The following is a 20,094-nucleotide window of genomic DNA, read 5'->3' as shown; positions in this document are numbered from 1 at the left end:
TAGCTTTATTATTTCGTGTTTTATGTCAAACATTATACAAGAATATCCTAAATAAATAAGGGGCTTATATATATATATATATATATATATATATATATATATATATATATATATATATACATATATATATACATATATATATATATATATATATATATATATATATATATATATATACTCACCATATATATCATATATATACTGCTCTACTTACACAGTAAAATCCCTAGTGTTGAATTAACACCCAGAGTGTTTATTTGAGTCCGATGGACTTATATAAATACTGTAAGGTGTAAATTCAACACTGTGGGTGTTAAATCAACACTGCTGATTTTTGCTGTGTGTGCTCATCATGCTGTTGTTGTTGTTGTTGTTGTTGTTGTTGTTGTTGTACTAGCAGTAGTATAGCTTTTAGACCTGTTACAATTCATTTTAGATGAATTGTCGTGCAAGCAATTGTAATGAACCATTTAACAATCGTTGATGTTGACTGTATGCCAGTGTAAACAATAATGATAGGCTACTGTAATAATGCACTGATCATAGATGTTGTGAAAAGCAGGGCTGAGTAATTTTCTTTTTACCAACCTTGTCACAAAACAATGTAAATATGAAACAAACGTATACAGCCCATATAAAGCATGTAACTGATAGCTATACGCAAATATGTTACTGTACAGTAGAATACATAGCCTATTGTAGCTAAATGTTGCACAAAACAGCCCAATAAATGTTCAAATAAATGTTACATAACAAAACATGATGACAATTATTACATTATTGCATAGTGCAACGGTTTCAAAGGATTAAAATATGGTGGAATTATTTTTGAGGAACTCATTAGGAAAGAATGTGATTGCTTGATTATGGCCTATTTATTTAAGATGAATCACTTTCAGCTCAATGTCATTAGTTGAGGCTGGAATAACTGGGACAGATGTAGGTTTATAGATTATTATACCAGAATAAATGTAAGCAGAGGCAGATTTAGTGATTTCAAAGGCAAAGTATTGGAATATATATTAAAATTTACAGCACACATTATTTAGCGTAATTTACCAAGTTAAAAGACAAATCTTTTGCATTTTTTGGTGGTGGTCATTGCTTCTTGGGGCCCAAAGCAGTTGCCTACCTTTGCCTAGTGCTAACTCCACCCCAGAATATAACATTAAATAGAACAATATGTCTAATATGTTATAATAACATGGGGGAAAATCCAGCATGTTCTGAGCAGGTACTAGCTGTCAAAACACAGGCTGAGCTGAGTAAACTGGTAGACCATGTTTACTAGTTGGTAAGTTATTTCCCAGCTATCTTATTCATGAGATTTTTTAATGTCTTTCCTGTTGTGTTATTCTCTAAAAAGTAACTTGTCTATGAGTGGTAATTCAGAATTTTTGTTCCGTTTCTACCAGCTGGCATAGATGCTCTACCACTGTGATCAGCCCGGCCTGTGTTTTGGCAGCTGGTAGCTGGTCGGTGTAAGCTGGGTTTTTCAGCAGGGTCACAGGAACCTAAATATTTCTGTTCATCGGTCCATTTATCCCGCAGTAAATATTTGGCAGTTATGGTAAACTCAGTTTTTTGTTCCGATCACTGGGGTCTTTTTTCATCTTTTCCCAGAAAGATTTAAAAACAGTCAAGTTTTTGTTTCAGTGTTTGACCCGCTGTCCCTCTCTGCAGTTTCCTTCATCTAGAACATTTCACAGAATAAGAGACTGGTTGTTATGGTCTGACAAAAAAATGCATCCAGTCCTCCTCCTCCTCCTTCTCCTCTCTGAATATTTTCATTTAGAGATGAAAACAAGGCTAGTCTATGCGGCCATGAGACCTTTTCTTCACATCTTTCACAAAGACAATTTAGCATTTCCGTTTGTATATCAAACCATAGATATGCTATTCATAATTATGAGTAGAATAATAATTTTTATGTGTAGTATATGTGTTTAAGGAAATGCAGCACATGCGAGAATCAAATATTCACTAATAATCTACATAAAGGCGGATGGAGAGCTGCTGTTTTTTTTTTTTTTGGTTTTTTTTTCATACGTCATCACTGCGCGCCTCGAACAAACCGCTACTACCGCTGGCGCGTAAACACAGATGTGAGGCATGGATCAGAGTGGACTCAACCTCGTCAAGGTGGTTATTAATAAATGAGTTAAAGCGATAATCTCAGAACTGTTTGCTGTAAATAGATTTGTGTTTCTTAGTGTTTTTGTGTTTCTTGTGATGATTCCCAAATTCGTCTTTACTCTTATAGACACGTGTGTAGTGCTTGGAATTTTATAATATTGACTTATGTACCCGAGATAGAGAACCGTGGATATCTTACAGGGAGTCCATTTAATCCTCGCCAATCAAGTATGAAAGCTAGCTAACAAATACCGCATTGAAACGAAATGTATACCATTGATTCAGACGTACACTTGAGGTCATAAGTTTACATTCGTTTGTAGAATCTGCAAAATGTGTATGTATATGTATATATACAATACAATATAATATGTATGTATGTATGTATGTATATATGTATATATATATATATATATATATATATATATATATATATATATATAAAACAGTGGTCATCAAAAATCCTGGCTCTTAATGTAGAGTGTTGCCTTCTTGAGTATCAGTGAACGTTTGCACCTTTTGTAATAGTCGTGTACGAGTCCCTCAGTTGTCCTCAGTGTGAAAAGATGGATCTCCTCATCATATATCCGCTGTTAGAAAGGGGTGAAATATGCAGAAGATGCTGGAAAAGTAAAGAATGTGCAGGACCTGGAGTATTTTTCTGAAGAACAGTGGGTGGTTTAACTGCTCAGGACAAACAAGGGACTCATGAACAACTCTCACAAAACATAAAAATAGTCGTTGATCATCCAGGTAACGACAAAGTATTAAGAATCAAGCGTGTGTAAACCTTTGAACTGGTTCATTTGTGTAAATTCAGTTATTATCGCATCTTGTGGACTATGTGTAAACACCTGTAATGTGAAATAGCTTATTCGGGACAGTACTAAATAAAAAAAACTACGTGCTATTTTATTGCTCACTCTTATCATTATTTTTTTCATTATTAACATTTTGTAGATTCTGCAAGGGGTGTTCTGCAAACTTATGAACTCAACTGTATGTCCATATTTAACCACTGATTGACATGCATTATGGGTATCCTCATGTCAGGTTATTGCATAGACACACCGTATGCCTTGAAAAGTCGCACACAACATTGCCATTCATTCATTCGTTCATCTTCAGTAACCACTTAATCTTGGTCAGACTAGCGGTGGATATGTAGTCTATCCTGGGAACACTTTGTGCGAGGTGTAATGATGCACCCTTTATGGGATGACAATCCAGACACACCATGCACACAATCGTTCACACCTAAGGGAGATTTAGAATAGGCAGTCAATCTAAAGGCATGGTTTTGGGAGGTGGAAGGAACCCCACATGAACACATGACAGTAGACGAAGCTCAGGATCAAATCGAGGACCCATGAGCTGTATGCCTGTATACAAGTGTACATTGTTGTCATTTGTGAGTCATATGTTCGATGTGTAGTTGTCAGTCGTTATTCCATTACATTGTAAATGACTCAGAGAGAGGGAATTGATTGCCCTTCACCTTACGCAGATTCTGTGTGTACAGTCTCAGATGATCAGGATCAGATGTACGGCATTTTGCTGAAGTGGAGCAGACATTCACTTCCTGTAAAGATGACAAAGCATTTCAGCTCTTTGGCATTATCTGTAACTCCTTGACTCTTTCTGCTGATGATGCATGTCCCATAAATGAAAGATGACAAGACAATTCTTCTAATCCCAATCATTTGCACATCCAGGGATGATTCATGGATTCTAGTAGAGGAGAGAAACATCTTGTAGCATTGCTTTTCTACCAGTTAGGATGTGTTTAAATGGTATTACTATATACTGTAGGTGCACGGAGGTGGTGGTTATGACTCGGATTTCAGTGATGATGAAGGTGGAGGAGGCTCATCACAACATGGAGGGAAGAGGTGAGGTGTTTTTTTTTTCTGTTTGCATGTTGGACAATAATATTTTTAAACATCTATAGTATTTCTCACACATACATACAGTGCTGTAAAAAGTTTTGCCCCATCCTGATTTCTTCTGTTTTTGTGTATATCTCAAACTAAATTGTTTCAGAAATTAAACCAAGCTGATAAATGATAATGTTAGTTGTTGAAGCAAAAAAGTTATCCAATACCAGCTGGGCCTGTGTGAAAATGTATTTGCTCCCATAGTTATTAATTCCCTTAATCTATGAAACTGCATTCATAATGGGGTTGAGCTGGAATAGACACAACCGGGCCTGATTACTGCAAACCCTGTTCAATCAAATCTACACTTAAATAGAACTTTTTCAACAACATGAAGTTGGTTAAAAGGTCTTACCCAGTAACACACTCTGCCAAAATTGAAAGAAATTCCAGAAATGATGAGGAAGAAGGTGCTTGAAACACATCAGTCTGGGAAGGGTTACAAAGCTATTTCAAAGGCTCTGGGACTCCAAAGAACCACAGTGAGAGCCTTTATCTCCAAATGGAAAAAAACTCAGCACAGTAGTGAACCTTCCCAGAAGTGGCCGACCTTCCAAAATTCCCCTAAGAGCACAGCAACTACTCATCCAGGAAGTCACAAAAGGGCCAAGGACAACACCAAAGGACCTACAGGCCTCTCCTGCATCAATAAAGGTCACTGTTCATGAAAGACACTGGGCAAAAATGGCATCCATGGAAGAGTGGCGAAGTGAAAACCACTTCTAACCCAGAAGAACATCAAGACCCATCTGAATTTTGCCAAAACATACCTTGATGATCCTCAAACCTTTTGGGAGAATGTTCTGTGGACTGATGAGTCGAAAGTGGAACTGTTTGGAAGACAGGAGTCCTGTTACCTCTGGAGTAAACCACACATAGAATTCCACAAAAAGAACATCACACCTATCAAGCATGGTGGTGGAAGTGTGATGGTGTGGGGATGCTTTGCTGCTTCAGGGCCTGGGCAACTTGCAATAATTGAGGGAAACATGAATTCTACTCTCTACCAGAAAATCCTAAAGGAGAATGTCCGGTCTTCAGTTTGTAAGATGAAACTCAAGCGCAACTGTATTATGCAGCAAGACAATGATCCAAAGAAGAAGAGTAAATCCTTGTCCTAGAAGTAAGAGAAAGACTGATCTCCAGTTATCAGAACCATTTTGTTGCAGTTATTGCTCCTAAAGGTGGCACAACCAGATTTTAAGTTTAAGGGGGCAATTAGTTTTTCACATTGGTGATAGTTGTTGGATAACTTTTTTTTTGTTAATTTAAAAAAAAAAAAATAGATAAATAAAAACTGTATTGTATGTTTACTCAGGTTGCCTTTGTTTTATGTTGTATTTCGTTTGAAGATCTAAAACAATTTAGTATTAGATGTACACAAAAACAGAAGAAATCAGGATGGGGCAAATATTTATTTATATATATATATATATATATATATATATATACTCAGCAAAAAAAGAAAGCTCCTCTCACATTCAACTGCTTTTATTTCCAACAAATTTCTTAGCATTACACGTAATTTTCCACTGCAAGGAGGATCAGCTGTCCTTCCTGTCTCCCTGTAGCACTATCTTACGCGTCTTACATTACATACATTGTAGTTTATTGCTTTGGCCACATCTGCAGTCCTCATTCCTCCCTGCAGCAGGCCTATGGCATGTTCACAAAGGTGAGCAGGAACCTTAGAATTCCTTCTTCTGGTGTTTTTCAGAGTCAGTAGAAAGGGTCTCTTTAGGGTCATAAGTTATTGTAACTGTGATCTTAATTGCTTACGTCTGTAAACTATTAGTGTCTTAAGGAATGTTCCACAGGTGCATGTACAATAATTGTTTATGGTTCATTGAACAAGCATGAAAAACTTTGTTTAAACCCTTTCCATTAAATATCTGTAATCGTTATTTGGATTTTACACAATTATCTTTAAAATACAGTCTCCTGAAAAAAAGGATGTTTCTTTTTTTGCTGAGTGTGTGTGTGTGTGTATGTATATATATATATATATATATATATATATATATATATATATATATATATATATATATATATAGTAAAATATTCTAAATTGACACTTTCTTCCATCTGAACCTTGTTAGTCAACACAATGTCAAAAATGGGTCTTTATCTCTTTTAAAGTATCAACAGCTTTAATGAGTTCTTTATCTCAGTCACAATTACTTTTCTCAGGTGTGTAGGTGGAGACTGGTGACTGGTCAAAAGAGAGTAAGAAACAAATACCTTAGGTGTCTTGACCTCCAGCACTGGTTATAGTGACTCCAAAACTATATACAGTCCCCTCCAAAACTATTGGAACATCAAGGCCAGTTCATTTTTTCATGCTAAACACCAAAGACATTTGAGTTTGAGATAAAAAAAAAAAAAAGACGAGAGTTTTGAGAGGATTTCAGCTTTTATTTCCAGGTATTTGCATGTAGATGTGTTAAACAACATAAAATATAGAACCTTTTGTGTCAGACCACTGATAAAATTTTTAGGTGAACAAAAGTATAAGAACAGTCTTGACGTAAATGAAAGTAAATAACACAATATTTGTTTGCATATCCCTTGCTTGCAATAACTGTATCAAGCCTGCAACTCATTGACATCACCAGGTTGTTGTTTTTTTTTCTTTTGGTGATGCTTTTCCAGGCTTTTACCGCAGCCTCTTTTAGTTGTTTGTTTGGGGGGTTTTCCCCTTCAGTCTCCTCTTCAAGAGGTGAAATGCTGCTTAACTGGGTTAAGGTCTGGTGATTGATTGGCCAGTCTAAAACCTTCCACTTTTTGTTGAGTTGGCAGTGTGTTTTGGATCATTTTCTTCCTGCATGATAAAGTTCCTCCCATGTAATTTGGATGCATTTCTCTGCAAATTGGCAGACAACATGTTCCTGTAAACATCTGAATTCACTTAATTGATGTTACATCATCAATAAAGATTAGTGAGCCTGTTCCAGAAGCAGCCATGCAAGCTCAAGCCATGACACCATGATATCTCCATCATGTTTCACAGATGAGCTTGTATGTTTTGGATCATGAGCAGAACCTTTCTTTCTCCATACTTTGGCCTCTTCATCACTTTGGTAGAGTTTAATCTTGGTTTCAGAACTTTTGTGGCTCATCTCTTTATTTCCAATAGTTTCGGAGTGGACTGTATTCTTGGATCGGCCACTAAAGACAAACTGATTAAGCTAATGATTATGATTGTTCAGTGAAGATGAGTTATGGATTGTAAGGCGGTGTAATTTCACCTCGTCAACAGGGCACGTGAAGATGAGCTGTTGCAGAAGCCGTTCCAGAGAGGGAAGCGCGCCAAGGTCGCTCACAGAAATGTGGCTGCGGATGAATGGGACAGGTAAAGGAGAATAATACAAGGTGTGAAGTGTTGGTCTATAGCTGTGTATTAATGCTGCTTTATGTTGTGCTACAGGGAAGAGGCCAGAAATCGTCGCCACCATCTCATATCAATGAATGCTGTATCCTTTGAGCCAACACTGATGACTTTTGATTGAATATTTTTGCATTTTATAGCCAAATATGTCATGACTTACACTTATTATCTTGTTTATGATTATAAACACTTGGTGTTCAGTATTTCATTAAGCAACCTTGGGTTTACAAACAACTTATTGATGATTATCACTTTATATATTTGTTAATGTAGTTTGATTGATGAGTTTTTCCTTTTACGTCCTCATTGGTTGTTCTTACAGAACAAGATCGTGCTGATCACAGATCAGTGTTCAGAGTCTACGATGCATTATAAATGTAACCCACTATAGCTCTGTAGTTATCACTTACAGTGCTTCTCCAAGAGCTGTTGATCCTTGATGCTGTCTTAAAGTTTGACAGGCATAAGAAGTTTGTCAGCGACTACATACTGTACTATGGAGGAAAGCTGGAGGACTTAAAAAGATCCACGTGAGTATGAGACACTCCTCTCCATCCATCAAGTGGGGAATGTAAAGATAGAAGGATTCGAATCATACAATTGTGCTGATTCAGAACGGGGTATAATGAAGCAATCTGGGCATCTCTATATCACAAGCTTGTCTCTTTATTACTCGTGTACTGTTATTTTACAAGCATTACACCAAAATATAAACAAATTTGTTCTCTTCCTGGTGTCTGTCAGTTTCAAAAATGGATTCATGAGCTCTGTGTGTGTTCGTCGTCATGTAGGGAACTTGCCCTCTCTGCTTGTCAGTCTTAGTGAAGGAGGCGTGGTTCCATATTGCTCAAAGTTACTTCTATTTAACTATAGGGCTGGGAGATGACCATATAATCTCGATATTGTGGTAAATTATGTCACAATATGTTGCTTTTCTGATTCATTGGAATCTCATAAAACTGAATTAAAAAAATAACATTTCACAAATTAATTTTCCCTACTTTTCAGTATTCATTTGTTTTTGTACACACAAAGTTAAAGTATCATCAAGCAATTTTTTTTAAAGCTAGTCTATTGTTTTGCTGGACGTTCCTTAGCAAACCTATATATCTTGTGACATGTATCGAGAATCCTCATATGATATTTTTGTCATATCACCCACCCCTATTTAAATGTATTTTTTCATACAATGTCTATCATATATTGTAATACACATCCGTCATGTTGTGTAACTTGTTCATTTTGATGCGCTCTGTATGCAGGGCAAAAGACAAGACGGATCTCGACGTGGTGAGAGAAAATCATCGCTTCCTCTGGAGAGACGAGGATGAGGAAGATATGACGTGGTAAAGTTTCACCTACATTCGAAAACCCAGTGTATTCATAGTTAAATTGTCTACTTTGGTCTCACACACGAACAAACTTTTTTTTTCAGGGAGAAAGAGCTTGCAAAGAAGTACTATGACAAGCTCTTCAAGGAGTACTGTATTGCTGACCTCAGCAGATACAAAGAAAACAAGGTGTGTCGCCTGTCACTGATGCACTGTCTGAATCACTGCTTCAGGAGAAGTTGATGATAATTTTTATGTTTCCACCTTGTAGTTTGGATTCAGATGGCGCATTGAAAGTGAAGTAATATCTGGAAAAGGTCAGGATATTTTCTATTCCTACTTAACACACTTAGGTTAATTTCTGCTAAATAATCTTTTTAACTGTTAAATATTAAACTTAATTGGTATATATATGTATATGTATATATATATATATATATATATATATATATATATATATATATATGTGTGTGTGTGTGTGTGTGTGTATATATATATATATATATATATATATATACACACACACACACACACACACACACACACACACACACACAGTGCCCTCCACTAATATTGGCAGCCTTGGTAAATATGAGCAAAGAAGGCTGTCTTTATTGTTTAACCTTTTGATCTTTTGTTAAAAAAAAAAACACAAAAATAGTTTGCTCTCATGGATATCAAACAATTGCAAACAAACAGGTTTATCGAAAAAATCTTTGTTAAATATAGGTGTTCAACAATTAATGCTACCCTTTCAGTCAGTACTTTGTACTACCTCCCTTTGCCAAGATAACAGCTCTGAGTCTTCTCCTATAATGCCTGAATGAGGTTGGAGAATACATGTTGAGGGATCTGAGACCGTTCCTCCATACAGGATCTCTCCGGATCCTTCAGATTTCAAGGTCCACGCTAGTGGACTCTCCTCTTCAGTTCACCCCACAGGTTTTCTATGGGTTTCAAGTCAGGGGACTGAGATGGCCATGGCAGGATCTTGATTTTGTGGTCAGTAAACCATTTTTGTGTTGATTTTGATGCATGTTTTGGATCATTGTCCTGCTGGAAGATCCAACCATGGCCCATTTTAATCTTTCTGGCAGAGGCAGTCAGGTTTTCATTTAATATCTGTTGATATTGAGTCCATGATGCCATGTATCCTAACAAAATGTGCAGGTCCTCTGGCAGAGAAACAGACACAAAACATTAAAGAGCCACCACCATATTTAACCGTGGGCATGAGGAGCTTTTCCATATGGCTACCTCTCTGTGTGCGCCAAAACCACCTCTGGTGTTTATCGCCAAAAAGCTCTATTTCGGTTTCATCTGACCATAGAACCCGATCCCATTTGAAGTTGCAGTACTGTCTGGCAAACTGAAGACGCTCGAGTTTGTTTTTGGATGAGAGTAGAAGCTTTTTTCTTGAAACCCTTCCAAACTACTTGTGGTGATGTAGGTGACTTCAGATTGTAGTTTTGGAGACTTTCTGACCCCAAGGCGCAACTAACTTCTGCCATTCTCCAGCTCCTTGGAGATTTTTTGGCTTCAACTTCAACCATCCTCTTCACAGAGCATCGAGACAACATAGACCCACGTCCAGGTTGATTCATAACATTTCCATTTGACTGGAACTTCTTAATTATTTCCCTGATGGTGGAAATGGGAATTTTCAATGCTTGTGCTATTTTCTTATAGCCACTTCTCATTTTGTGAAGCTCAACAACCTTTTGCTGCACATCACAGCTATATTCCTTGGTCTTTCCCATTGTTATGAATGACTAAGGGAATTTGGCCTATGTGTTACCTCATATTTATACCCCTGTGAAACAGGAAGTTATGGTTGAACAATTTCTTGTTCCTAGTCACCCAGGTGTAATAACAAATGTAAGATAATAGTGGGAATATACGTCACATATATTTTTCTCAAATGAATTCATGGCATGCCTGTAATTGTGGTACACATATATTTAACAAAGATATTTTTTTGGATTATATAATATTAATAGAAATTCCTATACCCTTGCTTAATCATGCAAATATCAGCCAATCATTTGGCATCAGCAACATGTCAGAAGCTTCAGTTATTGTTCACATAAAAACATCAGAATGGGTAGGGTAACCATACGTCCTCTTTTTTCCTGGACTTGATTCGGCTTTAGTTTCATTATGATGTGCTTATGGTCTAATTCTGCATCATGTGTGCGAATATTTGCATTAACTCCTCTCTGTAATTCCCACCTTCTCACACACCAATTGGTCAATTATGAAAGGCTTGCAGCAACTATTGACCAAATTCTTGCCTCTCAACCGTTAGCCTTCTCTCATCGAGTGCACAAAGGTTAGCGCTGTTGTGTACGGCATCAAACAGTTGCCTGACAATAGCAGCAAATAACAGGTTTCCTGTTGAAACAATACCAATGGCCATATAAGCTAATTTTTAATTTCATGTTATCACACTGCTTCGTATTACATGGTCATTCAAATGTATAAATGATGGTAGAAGGTACACTTGCGACATCTAATATTTTATTTTATTCCATGAGCACTCAAAAGAATGTAGGAAAAATGTAAAACATGGGCAGATTGAAACCAATTTTATTTATATATATTTATGTGATGTGGGGGGAAAAAAGGTGTCCTCTTTTTGGAAAACCAAAATATGGTCACCCTAAGAATGGGAGAAAAATATGACTAATTGACTTTAATTGTGACATGGTTGTTTGTGTCAGATGGGCTGGTTTGAGCATTTCAGAAACTGCTGATCTCCTGGGATTTTCACACACAACAGTCTCTAGAGTTTACACAAAATGGTGTGAAAATCATTCACTGAGCAGCAATGATGAGAGAGGTCAGAGGAGAACAGCTACATTGGTTTGAGCTGAAAAGAAGCCTACAGAAACTCACTTAACTTCTCTTTACAACTGTGGAGAGCAGTAAAGCAGAAAAATGGGCTATAGCCACAGAAGACCAGATTGTGTTCCATTCTTTGCAGTCAAGAACAGAAAACTTTGACTACAGTTAGCACGGGCTCACTGAAACTGGACAGTTTAAGATTGTAACAAGACCAGGTGATGTTTGAATCTGTGCTCACTGTAGACTCAGCCTGGTTAAAGTCACAGAAATCTCATTTTTCCCCATTTTGCTGTTTGGTGTGAACATTAACTGAAGCGCTCTCTCTCTTGCGTGTATGTATGTGAATATTAAGAAATACATCTTTGTTGGTTAGCTACAACTAAACATTGAGCTGTGTACAGAAGTTATGGGGTGTGTTGCCTCATCCACAGACTGAACCATGTTATTGTCATACGCGTTGATTTCCCCCACCAACATGTACTATAATTTCTGGAGCTGGAAAGACATAGGTCTAATCCAGGGGTTCCCAAACTTTTCCAGGGCAAGGCCCCCCAAATGGCATTAACATTTGACTGAGGCCCCCCTTTTGCAAGATGTCTTTGAAATACATAAAAAATACAGACTTCTGAATATATCCCCCTTTTTTAAATTAATAATTACATCTTACATATTTACATTACATTACATTAGGAATTGATTGTGTGTGTGTGTGTGTGTGTGTGTGTGTGTGGTTGTCTGAGAAAGAAAACATACTAGTGGGAGGGATGGGCACACCAAATTGTTGAGGCCCCCCCGGGCGCCCCCTGGCGGCCCCCACTTTGAAAACCACTGGTCTAATCCATAGTGCCACTAGATGGAGATAGAGCTTCAAGCCTTTAGGCTGTACCCAAGCAGGAAGAATAAATCACAAAAGAATTTGTTAATCACAGCCACCTGCCTTTTGCGCCTGAAAGGTTGCACTACTTATATATTTTTTGTAAAACTACAGCCATGTTACCCAAAACCTTTTCAAAAAATATTTGCATGTCTTTTAATAGAAAGTGTGGCCATTACTTATTATATTGAGGCTATGAGTTAACTTTCTTGAGATTTGTTTCATGGCCATAAACTAAATGATTTAGACACAGATAAATTAATGGAATTAGAGCATTGTAGCCACATAACCCTAAGTATGGCGATGATTGATAATATTGCACTTAATTAAATTTTAGAATAATGCATGAGTGAATAGACTTTTTTTATTCGCTCTAGGAGGCTACGATCTCATGACCTCACTATATTATGTTGAGGTTAACTGTAGAGACCGATAAAGTGGTTTTGCTTAAAACAGTACTGGTGCTATGGCTGAATCTGAAATGCTCCGTACACCGTATATAGTGTTCTATACATGACTCAAAATAGTTGCATTTACATCCTTTATAATGCGGAAACATTTTGGATTAACCATGGTTTAAATATGGTGTTCGGTTTGTATGTAACAGCTTTGTGTGCATCATCGGTTGCTAGGTAACAAGATAGGGCAGTCGATTGACTACTAGTTTGGATTTCCCAACTTGAGCTAAGCTGCTGTAATATAAGAGATTATAGGCTGTTCCGAGTCTGGGATAGGCAGAATAGGCCTGTTTAAGCAAATCTGTATATCTTCATACACTATATGGTCAAAGGTTTGTGGACACCCCCAAACATCCCCAAACTCTTGCCACAAAGTTGGAAGCACACAATTGCCTGGATTGTCTTTGTATGCCGAAGAATTAAAATTTCCCTTCACTGGAACTAAGAGGCCCAAACCTGTTCCAGCATGATAGTGCCACTGTGCACAAAGCGAGCTCCATGAAGACATGGTTTGACAAGTTTGGAGTGGAAGAACTGGAGTGATGAGGTCAGAGCCCTGACCTCAACCCCACTGAACACCTTTGGGATGAACTGGAACACCGACTGCACCCAGATCTCCTTGCCTGACATCAGTACCTGACCTTAGTAATGCTCTGCTCTTGTAGTTGAATGAACACAAATCCCCACAGCCACGCTCCAAAATCTGCTGTAAACCTTCCCGTAGAGTGGAGGTTATAATAAAAGCAGAGGGGGACTAAATCTGGAATTTGATGTTCAAAAAGCAGAAAAAAGCTCATTTGATGGTCAGGTGTCCACAAGCTTTTTCTCATATATTGTCGGTTTGTGCCAAGCAAATTGGTACTCTACAAGTCCTTGATGGTTTTTTTTTTTTTTTTTTTTTGGGGGTGGGGGTAAGGTAAGCCTAGAAATGCCCCTGCTTCAAATATAACACTCGATTGCAAAACTTTTGAATGTTAAGGATATATGAGTGCTATGTGCAATAAATGCAGAATCAAAATAACTGACATCAACAAAATAACCTCAGTAACTTTTAGAGATGCACCGATACAAAATTTCTCAGCTGATACCGATACCGATTATCCAGAGTGATATCGGCCGTTACCGATAGTTCTGCCTTTTATACCTTCTTTTAAATGAAATTAATTCCACAATTCTGAAGGAAATGCAAATAAAAACTTTATTCTCTCCATTTCAACAAGTTGTTTCACAGTAACTGGTCTCATCAACACAAAACACATTACTCACATTAACACATGAACTCAATTCTGAAGATTAAAGTAAGATTATTAACTTATTGAATGTTATTAATTCATATTAACATTGACTGAATTCTAAAAAACCTCCTGTTAGTCTCACATTCACTCTCCAAAAACAAAAGCATTTCTACTTCATCACTGAACATCAGACTGGTAATATATAATATAAGCTTTTTTGTATATTAACATTAACTGGATATGAAATATACTACTCTATAAATATAATTTTCTGTGCAATATATATACTTTTTTGTCAACTCATCTTCATTTAAATCTTTCAACGGTGTACTGGTGCTTTAATTCAGCTCGAGGAGCGCGGTAAAAAATATATATAAAAATAGACTCGACGCCGAAACTTGCCGAGCTTACAGAGTTTACAAACTACAGTTTTGTCGACGTTCCGTACAAGAGACATCTTTACACACAGCATGAAATCGTTGTGTTTTCCTGCCCTCTTTTGATTGACAGGATATAATCGCCCCTGATCATCGGATGTTTTTAAACTATCGGCTGATAGCGTGAAAAATTGCCTTTATTATTATTTAAAATTGCACATCTGTGCATCTCTAGTAACTTTATAAGACACGTTAAACACACCAAGAAATGTGGTTAGTTTAGTTTGCAAGTATACTTTTAATACATGCAAGCACCCTGTACCATGTACAATGTGCTTTCCCTAAAAATAATATTGCAGTGTTTTAGGTGCAATAAAACACCTAGAGCAAACTATCTGATTATTAAGTACATGACTGAAGACTTAGATTTGATGTAGAATTGCAAAACATTACTTGACGTACTTCATTTACTGCTCAGATAAATGCTTGGCTGCCATCGTCTAACTTGCCATCTGTAGCCCCTCATTTTAGCTTTTTTGTACAAATAACAGAAATAGTGTGGTACCCTTTTATCTTGTTGTTGTGTGGGTGTGTGTGTCAGTGTGTAGCATTTACCCAGGGTCTATGTTCAAGACCATCTGTTGTTAAACCAGGACAAGCTGGAGGAGTGATGTGGCATTAACATCTCCCCCACCCAAAACGCACACATACACACACACCCCAAAACCAAACACACACTTACAAAGCACAAGCAGCAACTATAGAATAAAACTGCAGATGTAGGTAGTACAGGTGACAACAGAGATGTTTGTTCTCTTGTGGACCACTGAAGCAGAGGATGGTGGGGGGGTTTACCATAATGTGTTTTAACTTTTAACTCAAGACGCTTTTTGTCAGAGACTTAACAGCTTGACACGTGAGCTTAAGCGAAGGGAACCAAGTCACAAACACGTCACTGCAGAGATGAGATAATCCGTGCAACATCAAGTCACTCTCGCTACCTGAAAATCATTCAACAGTGACTAAAGGTCAGCTAGTGGAAGTCAATATGAAGACCTTGCCCATATAAATGGAACCTCTTTGTTTTCCACATGGTCAGTTACAGTGGGATCAAAAGTCAGCAAAATGTCAACAGTATGCAGGCTAAGATAAACACCTCTCTTGGATCATTCTGAAATCATCCATTCTCTGAGCTGATAAACTTCAGATCTATTGCAGACCCCCTGGCTCCATTTATATCATTTTAGCTTGCCTTTATCTGCCTCAGTTTCTCACAGGTATCGTAAACAAGATTCTTCAGATCCATACTCCTGATATGTGCAATCAGTATAAGTCACAAGTCACTACAAGTACAAGTCACTACAGTACATCATAGAAGACTTACAATGATCTGTTAGCCATGTGAAGGGTACATGAAGGTGAAATGACCTTTAAAGCTGGCCAAGATGGATGGGAAAGCCCAGCAGTGGTGTGACGCATCACTTACGTGGTGTGGTGTGATGCACTTTGCTCAGCAGCAGTCCAGAGGATCCCCTATTAAACCTCATGTAGCTAAGCCTGCCTGCTGCTGGCCTTGGGGGTAAAAGCTCAGGTGAAGGGTGAATGAGCTTTCTCTCTCTCTCTCTCTCTCTCTCTCTCTCTCTCTCTCTCTCTCTCTCTCTCTCATGAGATCCATCTTATAGCACGGGACCCATCTTCTTGGTACCAGCTCATGAGAGGAACAGTGGTATGCTCCTTCCCTCTGTAATGCTAGGGTCTTCTCCTTGGGCAAGAGAGAATAACCCTTGAGTCCCCCTTACTAGGATTACAATTTTCTTGATTATACCTTTTGTAGACACTTTTTCCACTTAGATGTGCTTATACCATCCTTCATCTCTCTGTAAGGATCCAGAGGAAAATAGATCCTCCGTATCCCAATACTATTCTCAAAGAGCGATAAAAGGGGCGACTTGTTTGCCATAAGTTGTTATCTGTGTTGGTGGAGGAAGAGAAATATGGTTTGTTGCGGCTGCCACTGTTTCAACACTGTACTTTGGCTCATACTTCACCTAGATGGGAGGTTGGAATGGCTCAGTCCAATCAGTCGGCTGGCCAAGACATGCTCTTAGAGTTCTGTGATAGCTTAACAATTGCTAAATTTCAAGAATTCCCAGTAAGCGTTGGCTAAGGGTCAATCGAATGGATAGAGTGGGTTATAATCTGCTTTACCTGCTCAAGTATATCATTCTTATTGCCCTGATGCATAATCTGCTGGAATTCCACGGCACTGTGCATCCCTGTCTATTTGGGCTCCAAGGTGGGTGGAGAATAAGGATGATGAAACAAAAAACTTAAATTATGGCTTCAAAACACACTTTCAAACACTTGGATACAGACTTCATCTTAGAGAATAAATGTTTATTCATGCCAAATAGTGAAGAGTAGACAAGGTTTATAATTCACAAAGCAGTATTATCAGATATGCCAATCACTAAACTATCTCCATTTACTATACATAAGGGTATCACCGGAATAGCAGGAACAGTGAAAGAAGTGAAAAAGTTATGATCTGGACAAATTCTAGTGGAATGAATTTACTATAAGCCACACTAATCGTCACTAATCGTGACATCACGTCATCCAACATTAAGCTACAGCAAAGGATCCACGCTAAAGAATTCAATGACGTAGATGAAGATGAAATTACCTGTGAGCTTAAACCCCAAGGAGTAGTAAATGTGAAAAGGATAATAATCAAAAGAGAGGACTGAGTAATCAAAACTGGTACTACATAATCACTTTTAATAAGCCCTTCCCCCAGAAAGAATTCAGTTCAGATCACACAGAAAGTCAGAAAGTCACAGTGGAATTATTTGTGCCCAACCCACTGTGATGTTTTAACTGTCAGAAATATGGACATGGGTCAAATAGTTGCAAAAATAAAAGCATCTGTTGCAAGTGTGGTGAAAAAGACCACAACATGGACAGCTGCCAAAAGCCACCCAAATGCTGTAATTGTACAGGAGACCATTCGGCTGCATAAAAACAATGTCCTACATGGAGTAAGGAGAAGGAAATACAGAGAATCAGATGCACAAAGAAAATCAGTTACCCCGAGGTAAGGAGAATGGTAGACGCTGTCCATCCTTCTACACTGAATAAAACATAGGCCTCTGTTGTCACGAAATCTGTGAAGTCCATGGAATGCCAGACAGACTTCACCTAGATGCACAAAGATAAACCTCAAAATGTTAACGGCAATAAATCTCTCCCAAAGACCAAGAATACAGGAACCCAAAGTGAATCTATTGAAATCAATTCTCAGTCTAATCAGAACAGAAAACCAAACTTCAAATAGAAATACAAGAAGATCAAGTTAAAAAAAAAAGATGAAATAGCAAAGACAAAACAAACCAAAGATGTCGAAATGAAAGAAAGGGATAGTTGGAGTAGAAGTTCATCCCCAAAAAGATAAATCAGGGGAAATATTACTATTTTCCCACAGGTGCAATCAAAATTATTCAACCCCGTTACAAATCAGGTTTATTGTCAAAATTTGCAGACTGTTTGCAATGAACAACACAAACAAAAGCAACTGAAATAGTTCAACACAATGATTGCTTCAAGTGGTTTCCCAAAATTCAACTGAAAATGCAACTTCTCCAGTCTAAAATTATTCAACCCCCTGAATAGAATCCCTCACAACAGCACAAATATGCAAAACAGGTGTTGTCTCAAGCACACCTGATGCAACTGATCAAGGGCTTCATTAGTTGCACCAGGTGTGCTTGAGCTGGAACACATGAAATACATGAACTGTCTAGGTGTAGAAAATATATGAAATACCTGTACGGGGCAGAAAAATGAAGCTATTAACGACTACAACCAGATTTCTGAGAAGGCAGGTTGTGAAAACCCTTGAGTGACTGCAAAAGACCTGCAGCAAGACTTGGTGGCAACAGGCATTGAGATTTCAGTGAGCAGTGTACTAAACGCAGAAGGTTTCCATGCCAGAACTCCAAGACGTTCACCACTACTGACCCAAAAGCACAAGAAAAGTCGGCTCAATATCATATAAATAAGCCACAGAAGTTTTGGGATTCTGTTCTGTGGGGCGATGAAACAAAACTGGAACTTTTCAGTACGATGGATCAGCAGTATGTCTGGAGGAAGAAGAATGAAGAAAGAACTCTCTGTCCACAGTCAAGCATGGTGGTGGCTCGGTGATGCTCTGGGACTGCTTTGCATCCTCTGGCACTGGAAACCTTCAGCGTGTAGAAGGCAAGATGGATTCATTGAAGTATCAGGAAATCTTAGGAGAAAACATCATGCCGTCTGTGAGGAAGCTGAACTTTGGGTGTCATTGGACATTCCAACAAGACAATGATCCCAAGCATACCTCAAATTCCATCAAGGCTTGATTGCAGAAGATGTCCTGGAAGATTCTACAGGGCCATCATGGTCAACTGACTTGAACCCCATAGAAAATCTCTGGTGGGATTTGAATAAGGTGGTTGCAGCATCCAAACCCAAGAATATTACTGAACTGGGTTAGGGAATGGGCTAAGATTCCTCAGGAACGCTGCCAGAAGCTATGCATCTCGTTTGCAGCATGTCATTGCAGCGAATGGGTGTTCTACTAAATACTAAAGATGACTGCCATGAAGAGGTTGAATAATTTTGAGACTTGAGAAATCATTATAAGTTGCATTTTCAGTTGAATTTGGTGAAACCACTTGAAGTATTTGTTGTGTTGAACGATTTCAATTGCTTTTGTTTGATTTGTTCATTGCAAACAGCTGGAAGTCTGTAAATTTTGACAATAAAACTGATTTGCAATGGGGGTTGAATAATTTTGATTGCAGCTAAATGTGAGAATGGAAAATAGTAGGACCAGATGATATCCACGATCATTTTTTTTTAATTGCCTCACATTATCCTGTCTTAGAGTTAAAATGTTTTAACAGTAATTTGGATATCAGGGAATATTCCACTCTCTTGGAAAGAAGCAATAATCATTCCCATCTCAAAAGCAGGAAAAGATTATATCGACCCCAACAACTACTGCCCAATAGCCCTGACACTTTGTTTATGAAAACCATGGAGAGAATGGTTAATGAACATCTAGTATGGATCCTGGAATTGCAACATCCCTTAAGTAAAGTTCAATGTGGCTTCAGAAAAAGGAAGAATTACTGTCGATCACAACATCAGCCTTGAAAGCTATGTACGAGATGCTTTCATCTGAAAAGAACGTGCAGTGGCTGTCTTTTTTGACTTGGAAAAAGCTTATGACATCACTTGGAAGTTCGGTATTTTAAAGGATTTATATCAATATGGTTTTAGAGGACACTTACCCATTTTTATTGCTAATTTTTTTAAATCAAACATACATTTTAAAGAGTAGGAAATACCCCGTCTGACCCGCATAAACAAGAGCTAGGAGTACCACAAAGAAGCATCTTATCAGTTACACATTTTAGTATCAAAATCAACGGCATCTCAAAAGCCATTGGGCCGTATATCCATTGC

The 20,094-nt window shown here is 37.9% G+C and overlaps 1 protein-coding gene across 1 annotated transcript in view; it reads left to right on the top strand.

The window, feature by feature from the left end:
- Positions 1–1,828: 1,828 nt before the first annotated feature.
- fra10ac1 (FRA10A associated CGG repeat 1) overlaps positions 1,829–20,094 on the top strand; it is a 26,415-nt gene continuing 8,149 nt past the window's right edge. Inside the window, exons 1-8 of the mRNA XM_053639884.1 lie at positions 1,829–2,142; positions 3,949–4,028; positions 7,333–7,425; positions 7,501–7,546; positions 7,915–7,991; positions 8,724–8,807; positions 8,897–8,981; positions 9,064–9,109. Coding sequence (XP_053495859.1) covers positions 2,113–2,142; positions 3,949–4,028; positions 7,333–7,425; positions 7,501–7,546; positions 7,915–7,991; positions 8,724–8,807; positions 8,897–8,981; positions 9,064–9,109 — 541 coding nt within the window. The 5' untranslated portion in view covers positions 1,829–2,112. The remainder of the gene's footprint in view (positions 2,143–3,948; positions 4,029–7,332; positions 7,426–7,500; positions 7,547–7,914; positions 7,992–8,723; positions 8,808–8,896; positions 8,982–9,063; positions 9,110–20,094) is intronic.

This window comes from Ictalurus furcatus, chromosome 13 (genome assembly GCF_023375685.1).
Source record: "Ictalurus furcatus strain D&B chromosome 13, Billie_1.0, whole genome shotgun sequence".
Taxonomy (NCBI): Eukaryota; Metazoa; Chordata; class Actinopteri; order Siluriformes; family Ictaluridae; genus Ictalurus; species Ictalurus furcatus.
Note: the sequence above shows the minus strand (reverse complement) of the source record. Positions and strands in the feature narration are given on the sequence as shown.